Genomic DNA, 21,464 nt, shown 5'->3' with positions numbered 1-21,464 from the left:
CTCAGAGGAGAGTGCTCCCTCGCGCGCCCGCCCGTCGGGTGTCAGGAAATTTGAGTAAGGGGTGGGGGGGGGGGGGGAGAGGGAAGGGAGGAAATTTGAGGGAGGGGGGAGAGAGGGAAGGGAGGAAATTTGAGGGAGGGGGAGGGAGGAAATATGAATGAGTGGGGGGGAGAGGGAAGGGAGGAAATTTGAGGGAGGGAGGAAATATGAATGAGTGGGGGGGAGAGGGAAGGGAGGAAATTTGAGGGAGTGGGGGGGGAGAGGGAGGAAATTTGAATGAGTGGGGGGAGAGGGAGGGAAGGGAGGAAATTTGAGGGAGTGGGGGGGGAGAGGAAGGAAGGAAATTTGGGGGGGAGAGGAAGGAAGGAAATTTGGGGGGGAGAGGAAGGAATTTGAGGGGGGAGAGGAAGGGAGGAAATTTGAGGGAGGGGGGAGAGGAAGGGAGGACATTTGAGGGGGGAGAGGAAGGGAGGACATTTGAGGGGGGAGAGGAAGGGAGGACATTTGAGGGGGGGGAGAGGAAGGGAGGAAATTTGAGAGGGGGAAAGGAAGAGAGGAAATTTGAGAGGGGGAGGAAGGAAATTTGAGGGGGGGAGGAAGGAAATTTGAGGAGGGGGAGAGGAAGGAAATTTGAGGAGGGGGGAGAGGAAGGAAATTTGAGGGAGGGGGAGAGGAAGGAAATTTGAGGGAGGGGGGAGAGGAAGGAAATTTGAGGGAGGGGGGAGAGGAAGGAAATTTGAGGGAGGGGGGAGAGGAAGGAAATTTGAGGGAGGGGGGAGGGGAAGGAAATTTGAGGGAGTGGGAGAGGAAGGAAATTTGAGGGAGGGGGAGAGGAAGGAAATTTGAGGGAGGGGGAGAGGAAGGAAATTTGAGGGGGGAGGGAGGAAGGAAATTTGAGGGGGGAGGGAGGAAGGAAATTGGAGGGGGAGAGGAAGGAAATTGGAGGGGGAGAGGAAGGAAATTGGAGGGGGGAGAGGAAGGAAATTGGAGGGGGGAGAGGAAGGAAATTGGAGGGGGGAGAAGGAAGGAAATTGGAGGGGGGGGAGAAGACAATGAGAGGGAGGGGGAGAAGAAGGAAATTGGAGGGGGGGGGAGAAGAAGGAAATTGACGGGGGTAGGGGGAGAGATTGACATCCATCACACACACAATGCACCCCTTGCACACAGAAAAACACACAATGCATTACACACAGACACACATACACAAGCAATGCATCCCTTACACACAGCAACACACAATGCACCCCTTCCACACACTCAGTGCATCCCATACATACACAAACTCACATTGCAGCCCTTACACATACAAACACAGATTCACACAATGCCACAGTTACAAACCGCCTCCAGAGAGCCTGTTCTACACCAGACCAGTGGAGCCAGACGGTAGCTGAAGCCCATCATCATCCTCATCTGGTTGTAAGTAGGCAATCTAGTATATTATTCGTGGCACTAATCTTTAATTTACCTCACATTAAAGGGACACTATAGTCCCCAGAACCACTGCAGCTTAATGTAGTGGTTCTGGTGTCTATAGCCTGTCCCTGCAGGCCTTTTATTGTAAACACGGCGGCACTGCAGCACTGTGTTAGTTAACATGGCAGATCATATGGGTGGGGCACTGTGATGTCACATGGGGGGGCGGCAAACTTTACTTTTGCCTAGGGCGGCAAAAATCCTTGCACCGGCCCTGCAGACACTGCATCCCTGTGGGCGGACTCGGGGGAGGGGGGGGGAGGGGAGGGGGGGGGGACTCGGGTGCAGGCGCCGGGGGGCCCAGACCTTGAGCTGTGTCAGGGGCCCCAAAATTTCTGATGGCAGCCCTGACCAGCACCCATCAATGTCAAGCTCCATGGCCACACTCACAGGAGCTACAAGAAGGTGTTGTGTTTCACCCTCTCATCCACATTTACGGTGGCTCCACAACAATATTACTACTAAAATGTGTTCCTCATTGAAGAAACTACAAAACCTCAAAATCATTTCCTCATCAATGCTCATTGAAATCCCAACTGGATCATTTTCCTCAGGGTTTTCCTCTTTTGTTTATTCATCTGCAAAGCCCTCCACTGACCTATCAAACCGAGAATAAAAATGTAAAAAAAAAAAATCATCTCCTGAACTGGTTTTATTAATCATTCTATAAATCCTTTCTAAACTTGTGAGTGGTGACAAATTTTGGTTCTACAGAATCAGTTTTTCTTTAGATAGACAATTTTTCGGGACACCCAAATTTCTGCAGAGGTTAGTACAGCTCAATCGAATGTTGCTACATAACAGAATTAGAAGAACAAACCTAAAAGGTGGAAAATGGGCCAATCCATGTGCTAATTTGTTTAGTGATAATTTGGTTATATTTTGGTTTGGTATTTGGGAAGTTTGCCGATTACCTGATCAGCCTCAAGTCTCAAAGTCGTATCTTTATATCCAACAATGTCCAAAAAACATTTCTCTTGTTTTAGCTTGCTATATTTTGACACCAGTTACTCAATGTATCCAACACTGTAACATGAGAATGGCTATATAAAATATTAATAGTGATTTAAAACAAACTATGCATTAAACTTAACTTGAACCTTATTGGTTTGAGTCAGACAGTGACTTAAGCTGCTCATAAACTAACCTCTTCCATAATCTTTTACAATAAAAAAAATACAGAAACTGAAAAACAAAGATTTGTTGGTGTTCCATATCAGATGAGACCAGTTTTAAATATTGCAAACTTCATTGCTCATGGTTTGTATCATTTTTTTAAATCTTTACCAGCCGAGACATTTTATTGTACAACCACTGTATCAAAGCATATAAAAGGTATCAAAAGTGTCACATTTTATCTTACACTTACTGTATGTATATATAAAAATGTTGATAACATCTGTTTTTATCTTTCATACATAGAAAAAGAGAATGACAGAATGAAATTAGATACATATATCTCAGTAAAAACCAATTTAGTAAACAAAAAAAGCAGTATAAATGATTCTAGCATTTTATATCAGCACATTTATTGAAAACAGATATATTGGTTGGTATATTGAACATTCATGTTAAATAACTACGTACAATATTTCCGACTCTAGCTGTTTAGAATGTCTGTAATTATTAAAGACTTTCAGAGTGTATGTTTTATCTTAGTAAATTTTTTATACGTTTAAAATGTCGATTGCCTCCTCTCTGGAGGATATGATAAAATTAAACACATTTAAGCGCAATTAAATAAATAAAAATATATTTCTTCCAGTCCCAGATTAATGTACACAAACTGTTTTTGCACTTACATAAACATTAAATGCTTGGAAATCTCTGCCGGCATTTGGAAGTTTTAAACATCCACTGCGGTTTCAAAAATGTAAAAAATCAGTATATAGTGTTTACTTCTAATATTCAGTGGATCTTCCATGTTGTCAATGCTCAGTTCTAATTTAGCTTTGAGGGACTCTCCATTTTTTTGTTGACCAGGAATCTCCAGGTACATTAACTAAAGTTTAGATAAAGTTATTATATATTATTAAGCTATCTACCTTTCTATCTAACTGCCTTGTGATCTATCCACCTACCCACCCATCCACCTACCCGCCTACCTACCTATCTCTGCTGGCAAAATATTTGTAAATGTATGTTAAATTTACTTAATGCTTCTTAGTCCTCCAAGCCTTGAAATCAAGTCAGGAATATCTGCCACTAATCTTTCACAAATGTAAGGGTGATGTGCTAAAATGCAGTTTTAAGCTAAGCATTCTGGGACTCTGAGCAAAAACAAATAGGTGCACATCTGATTGCATGCTCCATATTTGTTCTTCTCCATCCAGAGGGAAACAAAACATAACCAGACAATTTATATTATGCATGACGCTGTTGAATTTAACACATTAGAGTAATTCGGCTTCTTACCTTTACATCCACATTCTTGCCTTATGTCTTTTCTAACTTAACACAAACTGACCTCAACATGCAACTGTTATATACCTCCCATCTGTCTCCCATCTGGAGGGAGCGACACAATCTGAAACCTATATCCATCTCTCCAAGTTTTTTTTCTTTGGTGCCCGTTGTGACGGTAGTCACCATCACCAGGAGCTTAAAACAGACACTTTGAGGTCCCTGGACTATTCTTATCTGTTTCACAAGAATCAAATCACCCCGTACTCAGATTCCACTCAACAATCCGACTATTTATCTGGGAGGTGCTCTGTGAAAATAGCAGACACCATGATCTGCAGAAGTCAAAGTGCAATAACAAGGAACACAGGTGACACTCCAAGGTCTGTGATGGTTTACTTTATTGTTGGGTAATATTCCTCAAACAAAAATGTGTGTTTAACTGTGTGAGAGTAAATGAAGATGTATAATTAAAAATTGGCCACTCACAAATCATAGGATATAAAAAAGCCTTGAGTGTAATCCTTTTCTTCAATTTTTTCTATGTTCATCTTCATACTCCCATCAGTAATTAAGAATATTTGCTCAAAAGAGAAAATATATGGAGAATAAAGTGCAATTCCAGAGTGAAGTAAAAAAGAAATTTAATAACTTACATATCAGTTAAAAACAATAAGCATATCACCACTGGGCGTCCTACGCGTTTCGTCCTAAGATGGGACTTCCTCAGGGACTTGGTGCATCAATGACAGCAAGAAAATGTATAAAAACATTCCCCCCCCCCCGCAAGTTCTTATATATCCCCTCCAAGTGTTCATTATTCAATTATTCCCGGCCGTGTTGCTTCACTGTTCGGGCGGCACTTCCTGCTTGGACGGGATGTCGTCATCACGCACGTCTTTTGCGTTCCAAACGTGCGTTCCACATACCCGGAAGTGGATAGCGATCATAGATTTTCAATTCTCTCGGAGGCATATAAGTAGATAGAAGCATATGAGGGGAAAAAAGAAATTAAAAAAAACTCTGGATAGCTCAATATGTTTTATGGATACAAGAGTATATCCCTTATCATCCTATTGTAAACTGCAAAAAATCATAGATGTATACATCAATATAAAAGAATATAAACGATGTACTGCATATGAGCTATATACATATATATATATACGGTAATCCCAATCAGAAAAATAAAATGAAACACAATAAAACAAATATATACATTACAGCTAATACATTCAAAATGGAGAAGGAAATCTATAATAGAGAATGTAATACTCCATTTATTCCATATGTACTAATTATTCCATTCCCCATTATGAGAATGTGTACAAAACAAGCAAATGGACCAAACAGACAACCAAATATCACTTTACTTTCCTTATAATATATCAGTGATTAGGTGAGGTGGAACCCATTTTTATATGTGTATATGCATTAAACACTCCTCCCCTTCATCTCATTTTTTTGCAGTGCTTAAATATTTTCCACCAATATGACTTTCTCTTTTGGAATTTTTTAAATAGGCCAAATAACAATGCCAATAATAAGTTGTACTTTATGTATGAGATTATCCTTTCAGGTTTTCTCAATTAGAACCCCGATCAAAATGTTGGCAGGAAATACATAAAAAATGAAATGAGAAAAAATGAAATGAAAAAAAGAGAGAGGAGTGCAACATCCGCAAGAATATTCTATATATAACCAAAGTTAATCCTCAAAAAAACTGCACAAATCAATATCTAGATTAAGACCCCAAGGTTGGAGTGTTTTTAATTTATTTATCCAGAATGTTTCTCTTTGTGAAAGTTTCTTGGTCAAGTCTCCTCCCCTCCAATAGGGATCCACATGCTCAATGCCCATAAAGGAAACATTTTGCCAACAAAATTGGTTGCAAGAATTGCAATGCAAAGGTACTATATGTTTAGTCGATTTTTTTCTAATATTGTTTTGATGTTCTAATATTCTTTCTTTAAGTTTTCTACAAGTTCTTCCCACATATTGTTTCCCGCATGGGCATTGAAGCATGTAGACTACGTTTTTAGTGTTGCAATTTATGTTAGATTTTATTTTGAATTTCTCTCCTGTTGTGAAACTCATAAACTCTTTCTTTTGTGTGTATTTTTGATTTTTACATGCTTTACAGGTATTACAAGGGTTAAAACCGTTGATGTTAAATGGTCTGCCCTTTCGTTGGATTTTTAATGCGTAACTTGGTGCAAGTATGTTTTTCAGATTTCTTGTTCTCCTAAAGATCATTGGCGTTTTCTTGGGTAGCACTTTGCCTAGTATGGGATCTCTACATAAAATATTCCAATGTTTATTGAAAATCCTTATTATTTTCCAGTGTTGTGTGTTATACTGTGTAATAAAAGAGAAATTATAATCATTTTTTGGGGGTTTTCTTGGGTTTAGATATCATTAGATCTTTTCTATTCTTTTTTTCTATTTCCTAAATTTCTTTATCTAACACAGTGGGTTCATATTTCTTTGCTATGAATTTATTTTTTAGATGCCTAGCTTGCTCCCTGTAATCTGATTTCTTTGTACAGTTTCTCCTCACCCGTATTAATTGGCTCTTTGGGATTGTTTCTAGCCATCTCTCCTGGTGGCAACTTTTTCTATGTATATAGCTGTTACCCTCAGTTTAAAAAAAAACAAAAAAACATTTTGACTCAATTTTGTTGTTCTCCACAAAAAAGGATATATCTAAGAAGTTTATAGTAATGGTATCCATCTCGTGTGTAAATTTTAGACCGTATTCATTTTGATGAATATAGTCCAAAAAGGATAATAGCTCTTCTCGTGAGCCTCACCAAATCATTATAATGTCATCGATAAATCGTTTCCATAGGACCAGGTTCGCTGCCCAGCCATGCCCACTCCATATGTGGTTGGATTCCCAATCCCACATATATATGTTTGCATAGCTGGGGGCGAACCTGGTCCCCATGGCCGTGCCAGTTGTTTGCAGATAGAATGAATCATCAAAAAAGAAAAAAATATGTTTGAGAATATAATGAATGCTCTTCAGAATGAAATTTCGAAAATCAGATGCTACATTTTCGTCCCTTTCCATAACTTGTTCTACTGCAATCAAACCTTTATTATGCTTGATTACAGTATACAATGAGGCAACATCAATAGTTACCCAGATGAAGTCTGGTTTCCAAATTATGTCTTCCATAATTCTCAAAATATGCGCTGTAGCTTTCAAATAGGAAGGTGCTTCATGTGCATATTTTTGGAGATGATGGTCAACAAACTCAGATAAATGGGCGGATACAGAGTTTATGCCACTAATAATTGGCCTGCCTGGCGGTGTTATTGGGTTCTTGTGTAATTTAGGAAGGAAGTAGAAAATAGGGATAGTTGGAAATTTATTGAAAAGATATTCCTTGTTGTTCTTTGAAATTATGCCTTCCCTATATGCCTGGTCTAGTAAAATTCCAAGGATGGTATTGAATTTTTTTGTAGGATCTTCTGTAAGTTTTATATAGGTGTCAATGTCACCCAAAATTCTATGGGCCTCGTGCATGTAATATTCCTTTGTCATAATGACTATGGCCCCCCCCCTTTATCTGCTTCCTTTAAAATTATCGATGACATTATAATGATTTGGCGAGGCTCACGATTAGAGCTATTATCCTTTTTGGACTATATTCATCAAAATGAATACGGTCTAAAATTTACACACGAGATGGATACCATTACTATAAACTTCTTAGATATATCCTTTTTTTGTGGAGAACAACAAAATTGAGTCAAAATGTATTTTTTTTTTTAAAAACTGAGGGTAACAGCTATATACATAGAAAAAGTTGCCACCAGGAGGGATGGCTAGAAACAATCCCAAAGAGCCAATTAATACGGGTGAGGAGAAACTGTACAAAGAAATCAGATTACAGGGAGCAAGCTAGGCATCTAAAAAATAAATTCATAGCAAAGAAATATGAACCCACTGTGTTAGATAAAGAAATTGAGGAAATAGAAAAAAAGAATAGAAAAGAACTAATGATATCTAAACCCAAGAAAACCCCCAAAAAATGATTATAATTTCTCTTTTATTACACAGTATAACACACAACACTGGAAAATAAAAAGGATTTTCAATAAACATTGGAATATTTTATGTAGAGATCCCATACTAGGCAAAGTGCTACCCAAGAAAACGCCAATGATCTTTAGGAGAACAAGAAATCTGAAAAACATACTGGCACCAAGTTACGCATTAAAAATCCAACAAAAGGGCAGACCATTTAACATCAACGGTTTTAACCCTTGTAATACCTGTAAAGCATGTAAAAATCAAAAATGCACACAAAAGAAAGTCTATGAGTTTCACAACAGGAGAGAAATTCAAAATAAAATCTAACATAAATTGCAACACTAAAAACGTAGTCTACATGCTTCAATGCCCATGCGGGAAACAATATGTGGGAAGAACTTGTAGAAAACTTAAAGAAAGAATATTAGAACATCAAAACAATATTAGAAAAAAATCGACTAAACATATAGTACCTTTGCATTGCAATTCTTGCAACCAATTTTGTTGGCAAAATGTTTCCTTTATGGGCATTGAGCATGTGGATCCCTATTGGAGGGGAGGAGACTTGACCAAGAAACTTTCACAAAGAGAAACATTCTGGATAAATAAATTAAAAACACTCCAACCTTGGGGTCTTAATCTAGATATTGATTTGTGGAGTTTTTTTGAGGATTAACTTTGGTTATATATAGAATATTCTTGCGGATGTTGCACTCCTCTCTCTTTTTTTCATTTAATTTTTTCTCATTTCATTTTTTTTGATGTATTTCCTGCCAACATTTTGATCGGGGTTCTAATTGAGAAAACCTGAAAGGATAATCTCATACATAAAGTACAACTTATTATTGGCATTGTTATTTGGCCTATTTAAAAAATCCCAAAAGAGAAAGTCATATTGGTGGAAAATATTTAAGCACTGCAAAAAAATGAGATGAAGGGGAGGAGTGTTTAATGCATATACACATATAAAAATGGGTTCCACCTCACCTAATCACTGATATATTATAAGGAAAGTAAAGTGATATTTGGTTGTCTGTTTGGTCCATTTGCTTGTTTTGTACACATTCTCATAATGGGGAATGGAATAATTAGTACATATGGAATAAATGGAGTATTACATTCTCTATTATAGATTTCCTTCTCCATTTTGAATGTATTAGCTGTAATGTATATATTTGTTTTATTGTGTTTCATTTTATTTTTCTGATTGGGATTACCGTATATATATATATATATATATATATATATATATATATATATATATGTATATAGCGCATATGCAGTACATCGTTTATATTCTTTTATATTGATGTATACATCTATGATTTTTTGCAGTTTACAATAGGATGATAAGGGATATACTCTTGTATCCATAAAACATATTGTGCTATCCAGAGCTATCCAGAGTTTTTTTTAATTTCTTTTTTCCCCTCATATGCTTCTATCTACTTATATGCCTCCGAGAGAATTGAAAATCTATGATCGCTATCCACTTCCGGGTATGTGGAACGCACGTTTGGAACGCAAAAGACGTGCGTGATGACGACATCCCGTCCAAGCAGGAAGTGCCGCCCGAACAGTGAAGCAACACCGGCCGGGAATAATTGAATAATGAACACTTGGAGGGGATATATAAGAACTTGCGGGGGGGGGGTGTTTTTATACATTTTCTTGCTGTCATTGATGCACCAAGTCCCTGAGGAAGTCCCATCTTAGGACGAAACGCGTAGGACGCCCAGTGGTGATATGCTTATTGTTTTTAACTGATATGTAAGTTATTAAATTTCTTTTTTACTTCACTCTGGAATTGCACTTTATTCTCCATATATTTTCTCTTTTGAGCAAATATTCTTAATTACTGATGGGAGTATGAAGATGAACATAGAAAAAATTGAAGAAAAGGATTACACTCAAGGCTTTTTTACATCCTATAATTTGTGAGTGGTCAATTGTTAATTATACATCTTCATTTACTCTCACACAGTTAAACACTATGTTTTTCCATTTGATCTGTATTTAGCAGATGATCCCTTACTCTATTTTGTATGTATGCTGAAGACAAGAGGAAGTCTTTGGGGACCTTTTCTGGATACTTCACCTAACACAGGGAAGCTCCATTTTTTGTTTACTAATCATCACTATTTTCACTGGAGTTGTGATCACATATTTTGTTTGTTTGAATACAAACTTACTCTGGATATATATACCCTTTAGATTAGTCAATTAATGGATCACATGGTTAGTCCAATTAACAATAACGTCTTGAAATCCTGGCATGGATTACTCAAATTGGTTACAGATCTATGTGATCACAAAAAAAAACAACAGTATAAAAACAACATAAAAGACATGACATGGAGTGCTCTCTGTTAATGGTGCAGGCATAGTAGTTTTAACTTTATAATTGGCTTATAGCTCATACACAAAATTGTATATACCATAGTTAGGCAGTTTTATAATATACTTACATTGTAATACATTTGACATAAGTTCTCTACTTATTTACATTCACAATATAAGCCATGTATTCCATATCATCATATAGATAAGATACAAATGCTAAGAAGATTTTATGATTATATTCTGGTGCACATCGATAATCTGAATTTAAACAATATCATAATGTATATCCTCTATATGCTCTCTCCAACAAACAATATCAGTCTGAATCTGTTTAAATCTATTGAAATCAGTATCCAGGTTATAACCTGTGTTCAATAGACCATATTCCTATTTATTTGGAGTGTCGCCTGTGTTCCTTGTTTTGTATTCTTATATTTGTCACCCTGTGCCCATTATGAGTGCAGGGTGTGTATAATGCAATTGCTTATTGTTAAATGTTTTGTGTGCTCTCCTGTCCTGCTGATGCTCTCAACCAACTAGGTGGATTTGGCCATGGAGCCTGTGCAGCATCATCTGTTGGTTGCAAGGAAAAATTTGCATAAATTAGGTAGATTTGCATATTATGATTTCTGCAGGTGGGGAGATATTTATTGTCTGATATACAGTGGCGTATCTTAGTTTTGTTCTGCCCTAGGCATGACTAAACTCAGACGCCCCCCCCTCGCCACCCCTACCTTCAACTGCCATCCCCACTTTCCCGCCTTCTAAATACACACACATTCACTGACAGACACACACACACTCACTAACAGATACGCATACACTCTCACCAACCGACACACACACACTCACTAACAGACACACACACAAACACTAACAGACACACACTCACTCACTAACAAACACACACACTCTAACAGACACACACACAATCTAACAGACACACACACACTCTAACAGACACACACTAATACACTCACATTTTTTTTATTCAATCCCCCCAGCCTCCTTACCTTTGGGAATGCTGGGGTGGATTCTCGTTTCCCTGGGGTCCAGTGGGGCTGCTGGGTGGACGGTCGGCCGGTGACTGCAGGCGGCAAGGGAGCACTGATCCTCCTGTTCAGCTCCCTCGCCCACCGCAGAGTTATGCCGGTAGCGAGAATATGATGTCATATTTCGGCTCCCGGCATCACTTTGCAGCGCGCAAGGGAGCTGAGCAGAGAGCTCACTAATCAGTGCTCCCTCGTCAGCGCCGCCCACCCGCCTGGATTGTCATTTAGCCGCAAGGCTAACAAGACATTTGCCTGGGCATTTGGGGGCGGCTTTTTTTGCCGCCCCCTGGAAAGTGCCGCCCAAGGCAAATGCCTTGTTTGCCTCACGGCTATTACGTCCCTACTGGTATAGTCTTCCCAACCCCTTTACAAATATGTCAATGTGTTATTATGAGTTCCTGTATGTTTCCCCATATGATTTGGTTATTTTTATTAGATTGACTTTGTCACTGTAAGTTAATGTAATGTGCAGATAAGCTAGTCTTGAGTAAAAATAGAGCAGTATGTGTTGGTTCCATTTGGAACTGTATGTCCTGTTTTTTTTATTCGAGGATCCCAGTAAATTTTCATACAGCTTGGCCTGCTGCTTGGTCTACTTGGGAGAGCGAAACATTGAGGACGTTATTGAATGTTCTAAAACATCCGCAGTGTGAGCAAGTGTTTAGTTTCTTGCTCCAATTGGGGTGCCTGTTTGGCCAGCTGACAAAATACTTTTTTATACCATTTATATCCCTATGGAGATTTCCTTTGTTACATGTCCCATTGACATGCATCCTGTCTCAGCTACGCCCGGTCCTACTTTATAAGGAGTAGAAGTTAGGAGCTATGAAAAGGATACATTGGCTTCTTTCAAAAGAGTGCATTGATTAAATTTTGAGTGATACTTCCAGCTATAAATGATCCTCCCCAATAAAATAAGCAATAAATAAGGTAATAGAACTTGGTATATTAAAAATAAAAAAAGAAGAGCACTGCATTTTCAGTTATTAAAGGATGTAGCCATCTCAACTGACCTGTTTATTTCTTGTTGAAAGAGAAGGCTGGAGGTTTTATTAGTTTCTTTTTATTTATTTATTTGTTTCAAAATAGTAATAAGTATACACTTTATTTTAACAAAATAGCCTTGTAGAGACATATTTATTGAATGGAACATACCTGGCAGGGACTGCCATACCAATGAAAATAACTCATTACATGAGTTATGTAGGATATAACATCCCTGTCACTATGTTCAGGATGGAATGGAATGCTTTGGTGGCTTAATAGAAAAGTACTAAAATAACATGACATTGTGCAGTACTGAAAAAAATATATATTAGTGTTAAAATATTTCTTCACTTACAGAATAGTAGCAGCTTTTTTTACATATTAAAGGTGCATTTCAATATGCACAAAACACTGTCCTTTGTATTTAAAATCATTCAAATAATATTTTATTAAAACAATAAAGAATTCACTCTTGAAAATAATTATACAATTCATACAATATTACCAAATGTATATATACTGCATACTAGTTTTTTTTATTTTTTAATATATTCATGAAACTTCTATTAAGGCATCCATAGAAAATATTTTACCTTAATATATCTACATAAGGACTGATACATTTTTTCATTTGTTCTCTGCTCTGTCTTTTTAGAAACCATCCAGTTTAGTCTACCGGTGGGTGACCAGTTGATCTGTACCTTCAATGAAGACACCTTTGTTTCTATGTCCCCACTTACCAACACTCAATATATCTTTGGGTGTAGAAAGTGAAAATCTATCGTTTCTGATTTGAGGAACGTGTCATTATTTGTGGATATAGTGTCACAGGCCATTAGACACTATTATGATCCCTACCTCCAAACATTGGGATGTATAAGATCTTAAAGGTGGGCAGGCCCTGATGATTCAGTCGGACAGTTGCGGGGGCCAGAATTATTATAAGAATAATGCACCCTACATCCCCATACTTATTTCCTGTGAAAACTACATTGGATTGCATTAGGAGATTATCCTCCCCAACTTCTCTTTTTCCAAGAGAACTTAAATCCTTACAAAATAATGAAAGACGCACATTGAAAATAATTTAAGGTTACATGTAATGATGGTGCCTGTACATTATACAACTACTTAAGTGTAGTTATGTGTGGTTTGTGCAAAATGCACCATCTGACCTTGGTGAAAATGTTCTCCAAATGGTTTGCCTCTCTGCCACCAACTGTGCTCTCCTTTAGAGGAAAAAGCACCATCCATACATTCAAATGAAATCCCTAGGTATTCTATGCACAGATACTTAAAAAATAATTTAGCAACCAATGGTAAACACAAAAACAAATAAATTACCCTAAAGCGAATTTTTCCATTGGTGTTCATCTGCAGAAAAAGACGATGGGGCCCATTCCAGTTTCCATACACTATGTCCACTTTTCCATCTCTATTAAAATCAGCTAATGCCACTCCTCGACCATGCTGATACGTATCATCCACTCCTGTAAACACAAAAGGCAGCTTGTTTTATTATCTACTCATGAAATAAAATTTAAAATAGTGTAAAAATCTCCATGTTATTATGTTTTAATATATATATATATATATATATATATATATATATATATATATATAGTCACTAATACATGAATTTATATAAAGTTATACACTCAAAAGTATAAAACCATATTTCAGTTAGAAAAGTATTAATAATCATTGGATGGTGTTTGACTGTCTAGTCTCATTAGAAACGATTGACTGTGCCCGTAATTTAAAACGCATGTTAGACAGAACATTGAAACATATCTGTGTACGTAGCAGGAATCATGAACAGACGGTGCCAGAGATGAAGTCATGTAGAGAAGAACAAACAAACAGTATGAGAAGCCAACACAGTGTCTCTAAAAATGGCTGGTACACAGCGAGGGTGAAGCGATGATGTAATATTTAATGCTGTCAGCAAACAAGCTGAGAATTATATTCATACATTATACTCAAAAAATAAAACATAAAACATCCCTTGCTTTCAAGCGAGATTGATACAAGTACCTTGTCTCTAAAAATTGAGAGCAATTTTAACCCACTTTGTAGCCATTAACGTATATATCGTAGTGTTGCAGTTTTTCCATTAAGCACTAGTAGGTATTGTGGTTCAAAGTGGAGAGAAGTCATTTGCGCTATTGTGGTGCAGTACCTGAAAAATTGGCTTATTTCTCTGTGGGTATGGAGTTAATAAACACCAATGCATTGTTATAGTTTACCAATTCCTGTCTTTTACTCTTCCTTCCAACTTTCTTTCTTGTCTTTTCCTTTTGTCTCTTCTACCCTTATCAGTAAGAAAACTGTATACAACTTTAAAAACTTTACAAATTTAAAATAGTTAGTAAATTATAAAATGACCTGATATTGACCTAAATAATTGCATTTTTAAAGGCTGGAGAGACGTGGAAGCTTTAGAGAAAGGAAAAGCTCATCCTTCCACAAAGAAAGAGGTATCTAGTGATTCCACTGCATATGCCAAATTTTAAAATGATTTATCTACGGGAGTCACCATTAAAGTCTGTAGGACTTTTTTATACATAACTAATTTAAAAAACATTTTTCTAACAAAATCCAATAATTTCACATTCAGTCGAGGCCCATCTAAAAGCTCACTATATTTCTATTCCGAATCCCTTACAAGTGATGATTGACGGCAACGGGTAAAATAAATTTATAAATATTCTGCTTTGAAACTGTAAATCTTTAGAAATTGATTGCTTTGTTTTATAAGAAGCCTATGGTTTTGACTCTCACTTTCTCAACACATGAGCCTAATAGATTTTATTAAAAAATAAAATACGTGTTTTATAGCAGTAATTAATTTGCATAGTTAGTCAGACCCTGCAGAGAATTGTGTTTGATGGTGTTGAAATTAATCCAGATGGTGGTATATCATTGGTATGTTCTGTGTGCATTAATTAAAAAAAGACCAGCAATTAATTAGATATACTGTTGAGGTGTAACCTTAAAAGAATGTAGCTAAAACAATGTACCCAAACCCACGGGAGAGCCTATAAATTGCTGAGCCTTGGAGCAAAATGTCATAATGTGTACATTTAATAACCTACTAGCAGAGGCCCCTTTAAAATTGGACCAGTACTCAATGGACTGAAGAAAATGGACTTGCCTCATAATTTCCTATTATTAAAACCTCCTTTTCACAAATAATGGTGGCTAGTAGACCTTAGAGTAACAGCCTGAGGTCAGGGCAAGGTCTCTGGGGGTCTCGTGAAAGCTCTGACCCTAACTACCTATAATGTAATGTCCTTGACCACATGCAGAAGAAGATGACAAATAATGTGTTCTTTGATTGTGATTGGTTAACTCACCTTGAAAGGCAGTCAACTTCCGTTAACCAAAATAATGGGGCCAAGAGTTCTCTGGCATCTGTTTGCTTGATGAATGCACCCTTGACAAGTCTTGTTAAACCTAGGCCATCATTTTGACTTTCAATTACCAAGGCAGCACATTTACCTTATTTACGCACACATATGTTCAGCTAATACATATATCTTGCTTTCTCTTAGCCTTGACTTCAGTCACATTATTACCTTATCAAAATCATAATTTTTTTCCTGCTTACAGCAAACAAAATATTGAACTGCAAAAGAAAATCTTTTATTTTTATTAAAAAAAAAAAGAGAACGAACGAAACATAGGGGGAAATAGGATTTTAATGGAAAACTGAATTAAATTTGTGAAATATGACCTATGTGTCTTTAATCTGTCATTTACCCTACTGGCTTTCTAGGTTACAAATACAAACAGCCTTCGATACTGTATTTTTATTGTAAATTTGCACCCAAGTAAAATGAATACACTCAGTTCCTGATTTCAGTAGACGTAGTCTTTATAGAATATTGCAGAGGTGAATTTTAAAAAAGTGGGTGTATTTATACCGTCACAGTATGCCAGGGCCTTTTGTCAGACTGATTAATCACTGCAGAGCCACTGGGAAAAGTGCTAGTAAGGGTTATAATTGATTGAACTCATATTGTGGATAGCAAAACAAAATTAAAATCCCATGTCATTTCTTATTTTTTAAGTCACTTCCACTAATTTAATTCACCTAATTCTAGGCTCAATTACTCACAGTATTTATTTGTGCCCCCAAGTAATGAAGGACAAAATAAATCTGAGTTTAGTTAAGTTTTGGAAGTACACTACAAAGGACTTAGAAGAAATGTAATGTTTGAAATTAAATATATCGTATTCGAAATATTACACTATTAGCAGCAAGTTTCAATATTATAGCGAGTTTCTTCATTGTGGAGGTCTCAAAACTTTCCTGTTTACAATTTTAGCTCCTGCTAGTTTGAATGGATTTCCCAGGCATTTTGTTTACTACAATGCAAAATCGTTGGGCCACAGGAAACCGACACCAATAATGTTTGCATATTATTGTTTTAGTCAAAGTAAATCAGTATTTTTGGGTCCGCTAGGCGGTGGCAAGCTGTGTGCTTACTATCGGCAGATACAGTGCTTCAGGCCTACCAACAATAATGCTTCCATTAGTGCCAATTTCGGGGTTGTGACCCAACATCTGGGGACACCAGGGAACTCTCCCTGTGTGGGCACTAGAAGCAAGGATCTATAATTTGAATCCAATGTATAAATGTATTTTGTGGCTGGCTTAAACAAGGCATATAGGTCAGCTCCAAATAAACTATTGACTACATGAAAAAATATAGAGGGTGACAAAGTTTAATAAGGTAATCTGGATTCTTTAAATTGGATGGCCCAAAAGATCCAATATCTCCAGAAATAGGGAGTTTGAGCAGGGTATTAACTACACATGAGCAGATATTTAGCAACATTCATGAAATATACTATTAATCTTCACATCTTTCCAAGAAGAGGTTTGATGTACATTCAGATATTGGGAAAGTGCTCACTAACTTTATTTGTTTTATATAGAACATGAAAGGATGTAGTCAATGGTTAGTGATTAAATAATGAAACCATCCCCAATAATTAACCAAAAATTTATATAAAACAACAACAGAATTTACAAATAAAATCATAGATCCCAAGAAAACTGAATTTGAAGTTTTAAGAAAAAGTCAAGTTCCACCTTTGTTGTCATGCTGTATAGTGAATACACAATATAATTTTACTCTAAAAGTCTACTGAGCAAAATAACATTGTTTTGAAAGTAAACTGGTAACAATGATTTTCTTGACAGCCAACTGACGTTACAAAAACAAATCTAAAATAGTCTGAACATGTCAAGTGTGTAGTAGCGTGAGATTGCTGTCATTTTAAAAATTGTTCAAACAACAGGATTTTTTGAACATTATATTCAGAATACATTTACAATTTGCATTTTAATAAGTTTGTTGACATGTCCGACATTGTTCTGGTACAATTAAGGCAAAAAAAATAAAAAATATCTACAGATGGTGGTTAATAATGAGCAAGAAAATAAAAGACAAATGAAAGATAAGATGTTAATAGGAAATTATAAAGGAACTTTAATTAGTGGTTATAAAGGCAACACACACAAAGAAGCAGACGGTAAACTAACTGGGCAGTCATGTGTAACCTGGTATTACAGAATGTCTCACCTCATCTGTGCTTCATTATTAACTCACCCTATCAAGTATAAGGTTCAACAGTATTTCCATAATGAACGGCCAAAGTTACTATAGCAAATTCTAATTCCAGATTCTAATCTCTGCTCCACAGCGAAGACCTCGCGTTCCAACCCTTGAAGCTGTATAATTATTTGCTCATCTATCATGCTAGCCCATCAATATAAACTATTTCATGTGTGTTACTTCCAATTCCCCAGCTGTCAAGTGTACAAAAAGTACGTCAAAGATAACTCTGTGTTATATGTTCCAAATTAAGAAATCTAATGTTGTACAGCCAAGATATAATGGTATAAAATGCTTGTTAATAGTATACCATAGTAGAAAAAATAAATAAAATGATTATATATATATATATATATATATATATATATATATTTACATATCTGTGTTTTCAGATAAAAATTCCAAGACAATCTTCTACATAAATTACTTCACCCTAATTAGGGTATACTGTTAATTATCTAATAACTTATTTTTCACCATCCTGCATTACTTGTCAATCATAAATCAGAACAGATTAAGTGATTTTTCGGCAAATGTCATGTGCAGAGGAGGGGGCATATCAGAACTATTCCATTCTAAAAAGTTTGTGTCTGGTCTCAGTATGCCTCTCAGGATCTCATGTTCCTGAGAGAATTGCTGGTTAGGAACCCAGGTGGAGAACAACCATCAATGATCTTGTGCAGTTCTTTTCAAAACCAGTCCGTAAGGCATGCCTACCAATTACCCAGTTGTGCCTAAGGTAAAAAACAACAACAACAACAACAACAAAAACACCTTAACGCAACTGGGAAATCCCTAAATCCTGGACTGGTAGGTGTCTTGAGGACTGGCTAGGAAACCACTAATCTAGTGTGTATGAACCTAACAGTTGAAGAAAGGTGAATCGAGGACACAACTGGTGAAGTTACAAAGCTGCAGATATATGAGGCTTTGTAGGACTATCAAAGTCAAAAATGGTCAATCATGACTAATGAATTTTTGAAATTCTTAAGTTTTTAACCCCTTAAGGACTGCAGACGCACTAGGTGCGTCCGACAAAAAAACGGTCCTTAAAGACCGTGGACGTATCTAGTATGTCCACGGCATGTCCTTATTACTTACACGATTGCCGCTGTTCCCCTGCCGGCGATCTGTGTTGCTCCCGGTCTGGGAGGACTGCGTGACAGCCCAGACAGTACCCCCTCTGCAAATTAGGCCCCCTGCGGGCCATCTTAGCGCTCTGAAAGAGCGAACACATGGCCGCCATAAGCGTCTACAGTGCTGCCTGCAGGGAGACTGCCTAAACTGCCAGGCAGTCTCCCTGCTGCTGTAAAATAAAATAAAAAATATGTTAATACATTTTAAAAAAATATATGAGATATATACATATATTATATTTCTATATATCATATATATTTATATATATGTATATAGTCATACATAAAAATACACATAATTAAATTACACACGTAGATTTATATTTTATAATAATAATATATATATATATATATATATATATATATATATATATATATATATATATATAAATACACACACAGGAAAGTAAGTTTGTCACTATATAAGTTTGTCACTATATATATATATATATATATATATATATATATATATAGTGCCAAACTTACTTTCCTGTGTGTGTTTGTCCAGGATCTTTTGGCAACTGCACAGCCCTCTAGGGTAAGAAAACCAGGTCACGACAAAGTCCAGTTTCAAAAAAGGCCTCTGGCCTGTTTATTTTCTGTTGCCAATTCGTGGCCAATTTTGTATGGCCTTTACTTTTGCTGTTTGGGGCTTAACTAGCCCTCTCCCAATCGAATATCCCAGTTATTTCGCCTCTTCCAAACCTATAGTACACTTAGACAGGTTAGCAGTTAAACCAGCTAGGTGGATATAGTCCAGTACAGCATGCACTTTGGAAAGATGTGAAGCCCAGTCAGAACTGTGAATGACTATGTCATCTAAGTATGCGGCCGCATAATGGCTGTGAGGCTTCAAAATCCTATCAATCAGTCTTTGAAAAGTGGCAGGGGCCCCATGTAACCCAAATGGTAGCACCTTGTATTGGAATAATACCCCCAATGTCGAAAAAGCAGTCTTTTCTTTTGCTCTGTCTGTAAGAGGTACTTGCCAATAACCCTTCGTCAGGTCTAAAGTAGTCAGGTACCGAGCCTTACCCAGTCTCTATTAGTTCATCAACCCTAGGCATTGGATAATCATCAAACTTCGACACACTATTCAATTTACGAAAGTCATTACAAAATCTTAACGAGCCGTCAGGTTTTGGCACCAATACTATAGGGCTGTTCCACTCGCTTTGTGATTCCTCAATAATATCAAGATCTAACATCTTCTTAATTTCAGCAGATACAGCCTCTTTCTGTGCTTCGGGAATTCTGTATGGTTTAAGACTTATCTTCACCCCTGGTTCTGTAACAATATCATGCTTGATAACGTTAGTCCTGCCTGGAACTACAGAAAATACATCCTTGTTTCTACCAATAAAGTCCCTCACTTCCTGTTTCTCGTGGGGGGATAGTGTGTCTGGTATGTTTACTTCAAGTTCACTACCAGTCCTATTAGTGACAATTGAAGTAGTTAAGACCTCTCTATCCAGGGTTTTAGTAAATTTATATGATAGATTTGCTCAGGCTCTCTCCTATTGGGTTGTCTCACTTTATAATTAACTTCCCCAACCTGTTCAATTACCTCATATGGGCCATGCTAGAAATGTATTTTCTACTGTAGGGACCAAAACAAGTACCCTGTCTCCTGGGTGAAAAACTCTCAGTCTGCCATTTTTATTATAACTGGTTTTCTGGGCCTTTTGGGCTTTCTGCATATGTTCTTTAACTATTGGCATGACAGCCGCCATCCTATCTTGCATTTGAGCTATATGCTCAATTACACTACGGTACGGATTGGACTCCTGTTCCCAGGTTTCTTTTGCTATATCTAGCAGACCTCTGGGATGATGGGCATATAGAAGCTCAAAAGGAGAGAAGCCCGTAGAAGCTTGTGGCACCTCCCTTATGAAGAACATTAGATAGGGTAGTAAGCAATCCCAATTCTTACCATCCTTGTCAATTACTTTCCTTAACATACTTTTTAAGGTCTTGTTAAACCGTTCTACCAGTCCGTCTGTCTAGGGATGATAAACCGAGGTCCTAAGACGTTTAATTTGAAGTAGTTTACATAACTCCTTTGTAACTTAAGACATAAATGGTGTACCCTGATCTGTCAAAATTTATTTTGGTATGCCCACCCGGTTAAACATGAGCATGAGTTCTCTCGCTATTGTCTTTGCAGACGTGTTACGTAGGGGTACTGCTTCCGTGTACTTGGTAGCATAATCCAAAATCACCAATATATACTGATGCCCCCTTGCAGACTTTACCAGAGGACCTACCAAGTCCATTGCAATCCTCTCAAAAGGTATTTCTATTATAGGCAATGGTACCAGAGGACTGTGGTATTCCTTAAAAGGGGCGGTATGTTGGCATTCAGGACAAGAAGAACAATAATTTGCAACTG

The 21,464-nt window shown here is 37.1% G+C and overlaps 1 protein-coding gene across 2 annotated transcripts in view; it reads right to left on the bottom strand.

Annotated features, from left to right (window-relative positions):
- CRTAC1 (cartilage acidic protein 1) overlaps positions 1-21,464 on the bottom strand; it is a 478,485-nt gene that overhangs the window by 107,396 nt on the left and 349,625 nt on the right. For both annotated transcript variants that reach the window (XM_063435174.1, XM_063435175.1), the window contains exon 7: positions 13,651-13,796. In XM_063435174.1, coding sequence (XP_063291244.1) covers positions 13,651-13,796 — 146 coding nt within the window. The remainder of the gene's footprint in view (positions 1-13,650; positions 13,797-21,464) is intronic.

This window comes from Pelobates fuscus, chromosome 10 (genome assembly GCF_036172605.1).
Source record: "Pelobates fuscus isolate aPelFus1 chromosome 10, aPelFus1.pri, whole genome shotgun sequence".
Lineage (NCBI taxonomy): Eukaryota > Metazoa > Chordata > Amphibia > Anura > Pelobatidae > Pelobates > Pelobates fuscus.
The sequence above is the reverse complement of the archived record's forward strand: the minus strand, read 5'-3'. Positions and strand labels throughout refer to the sequence as shown.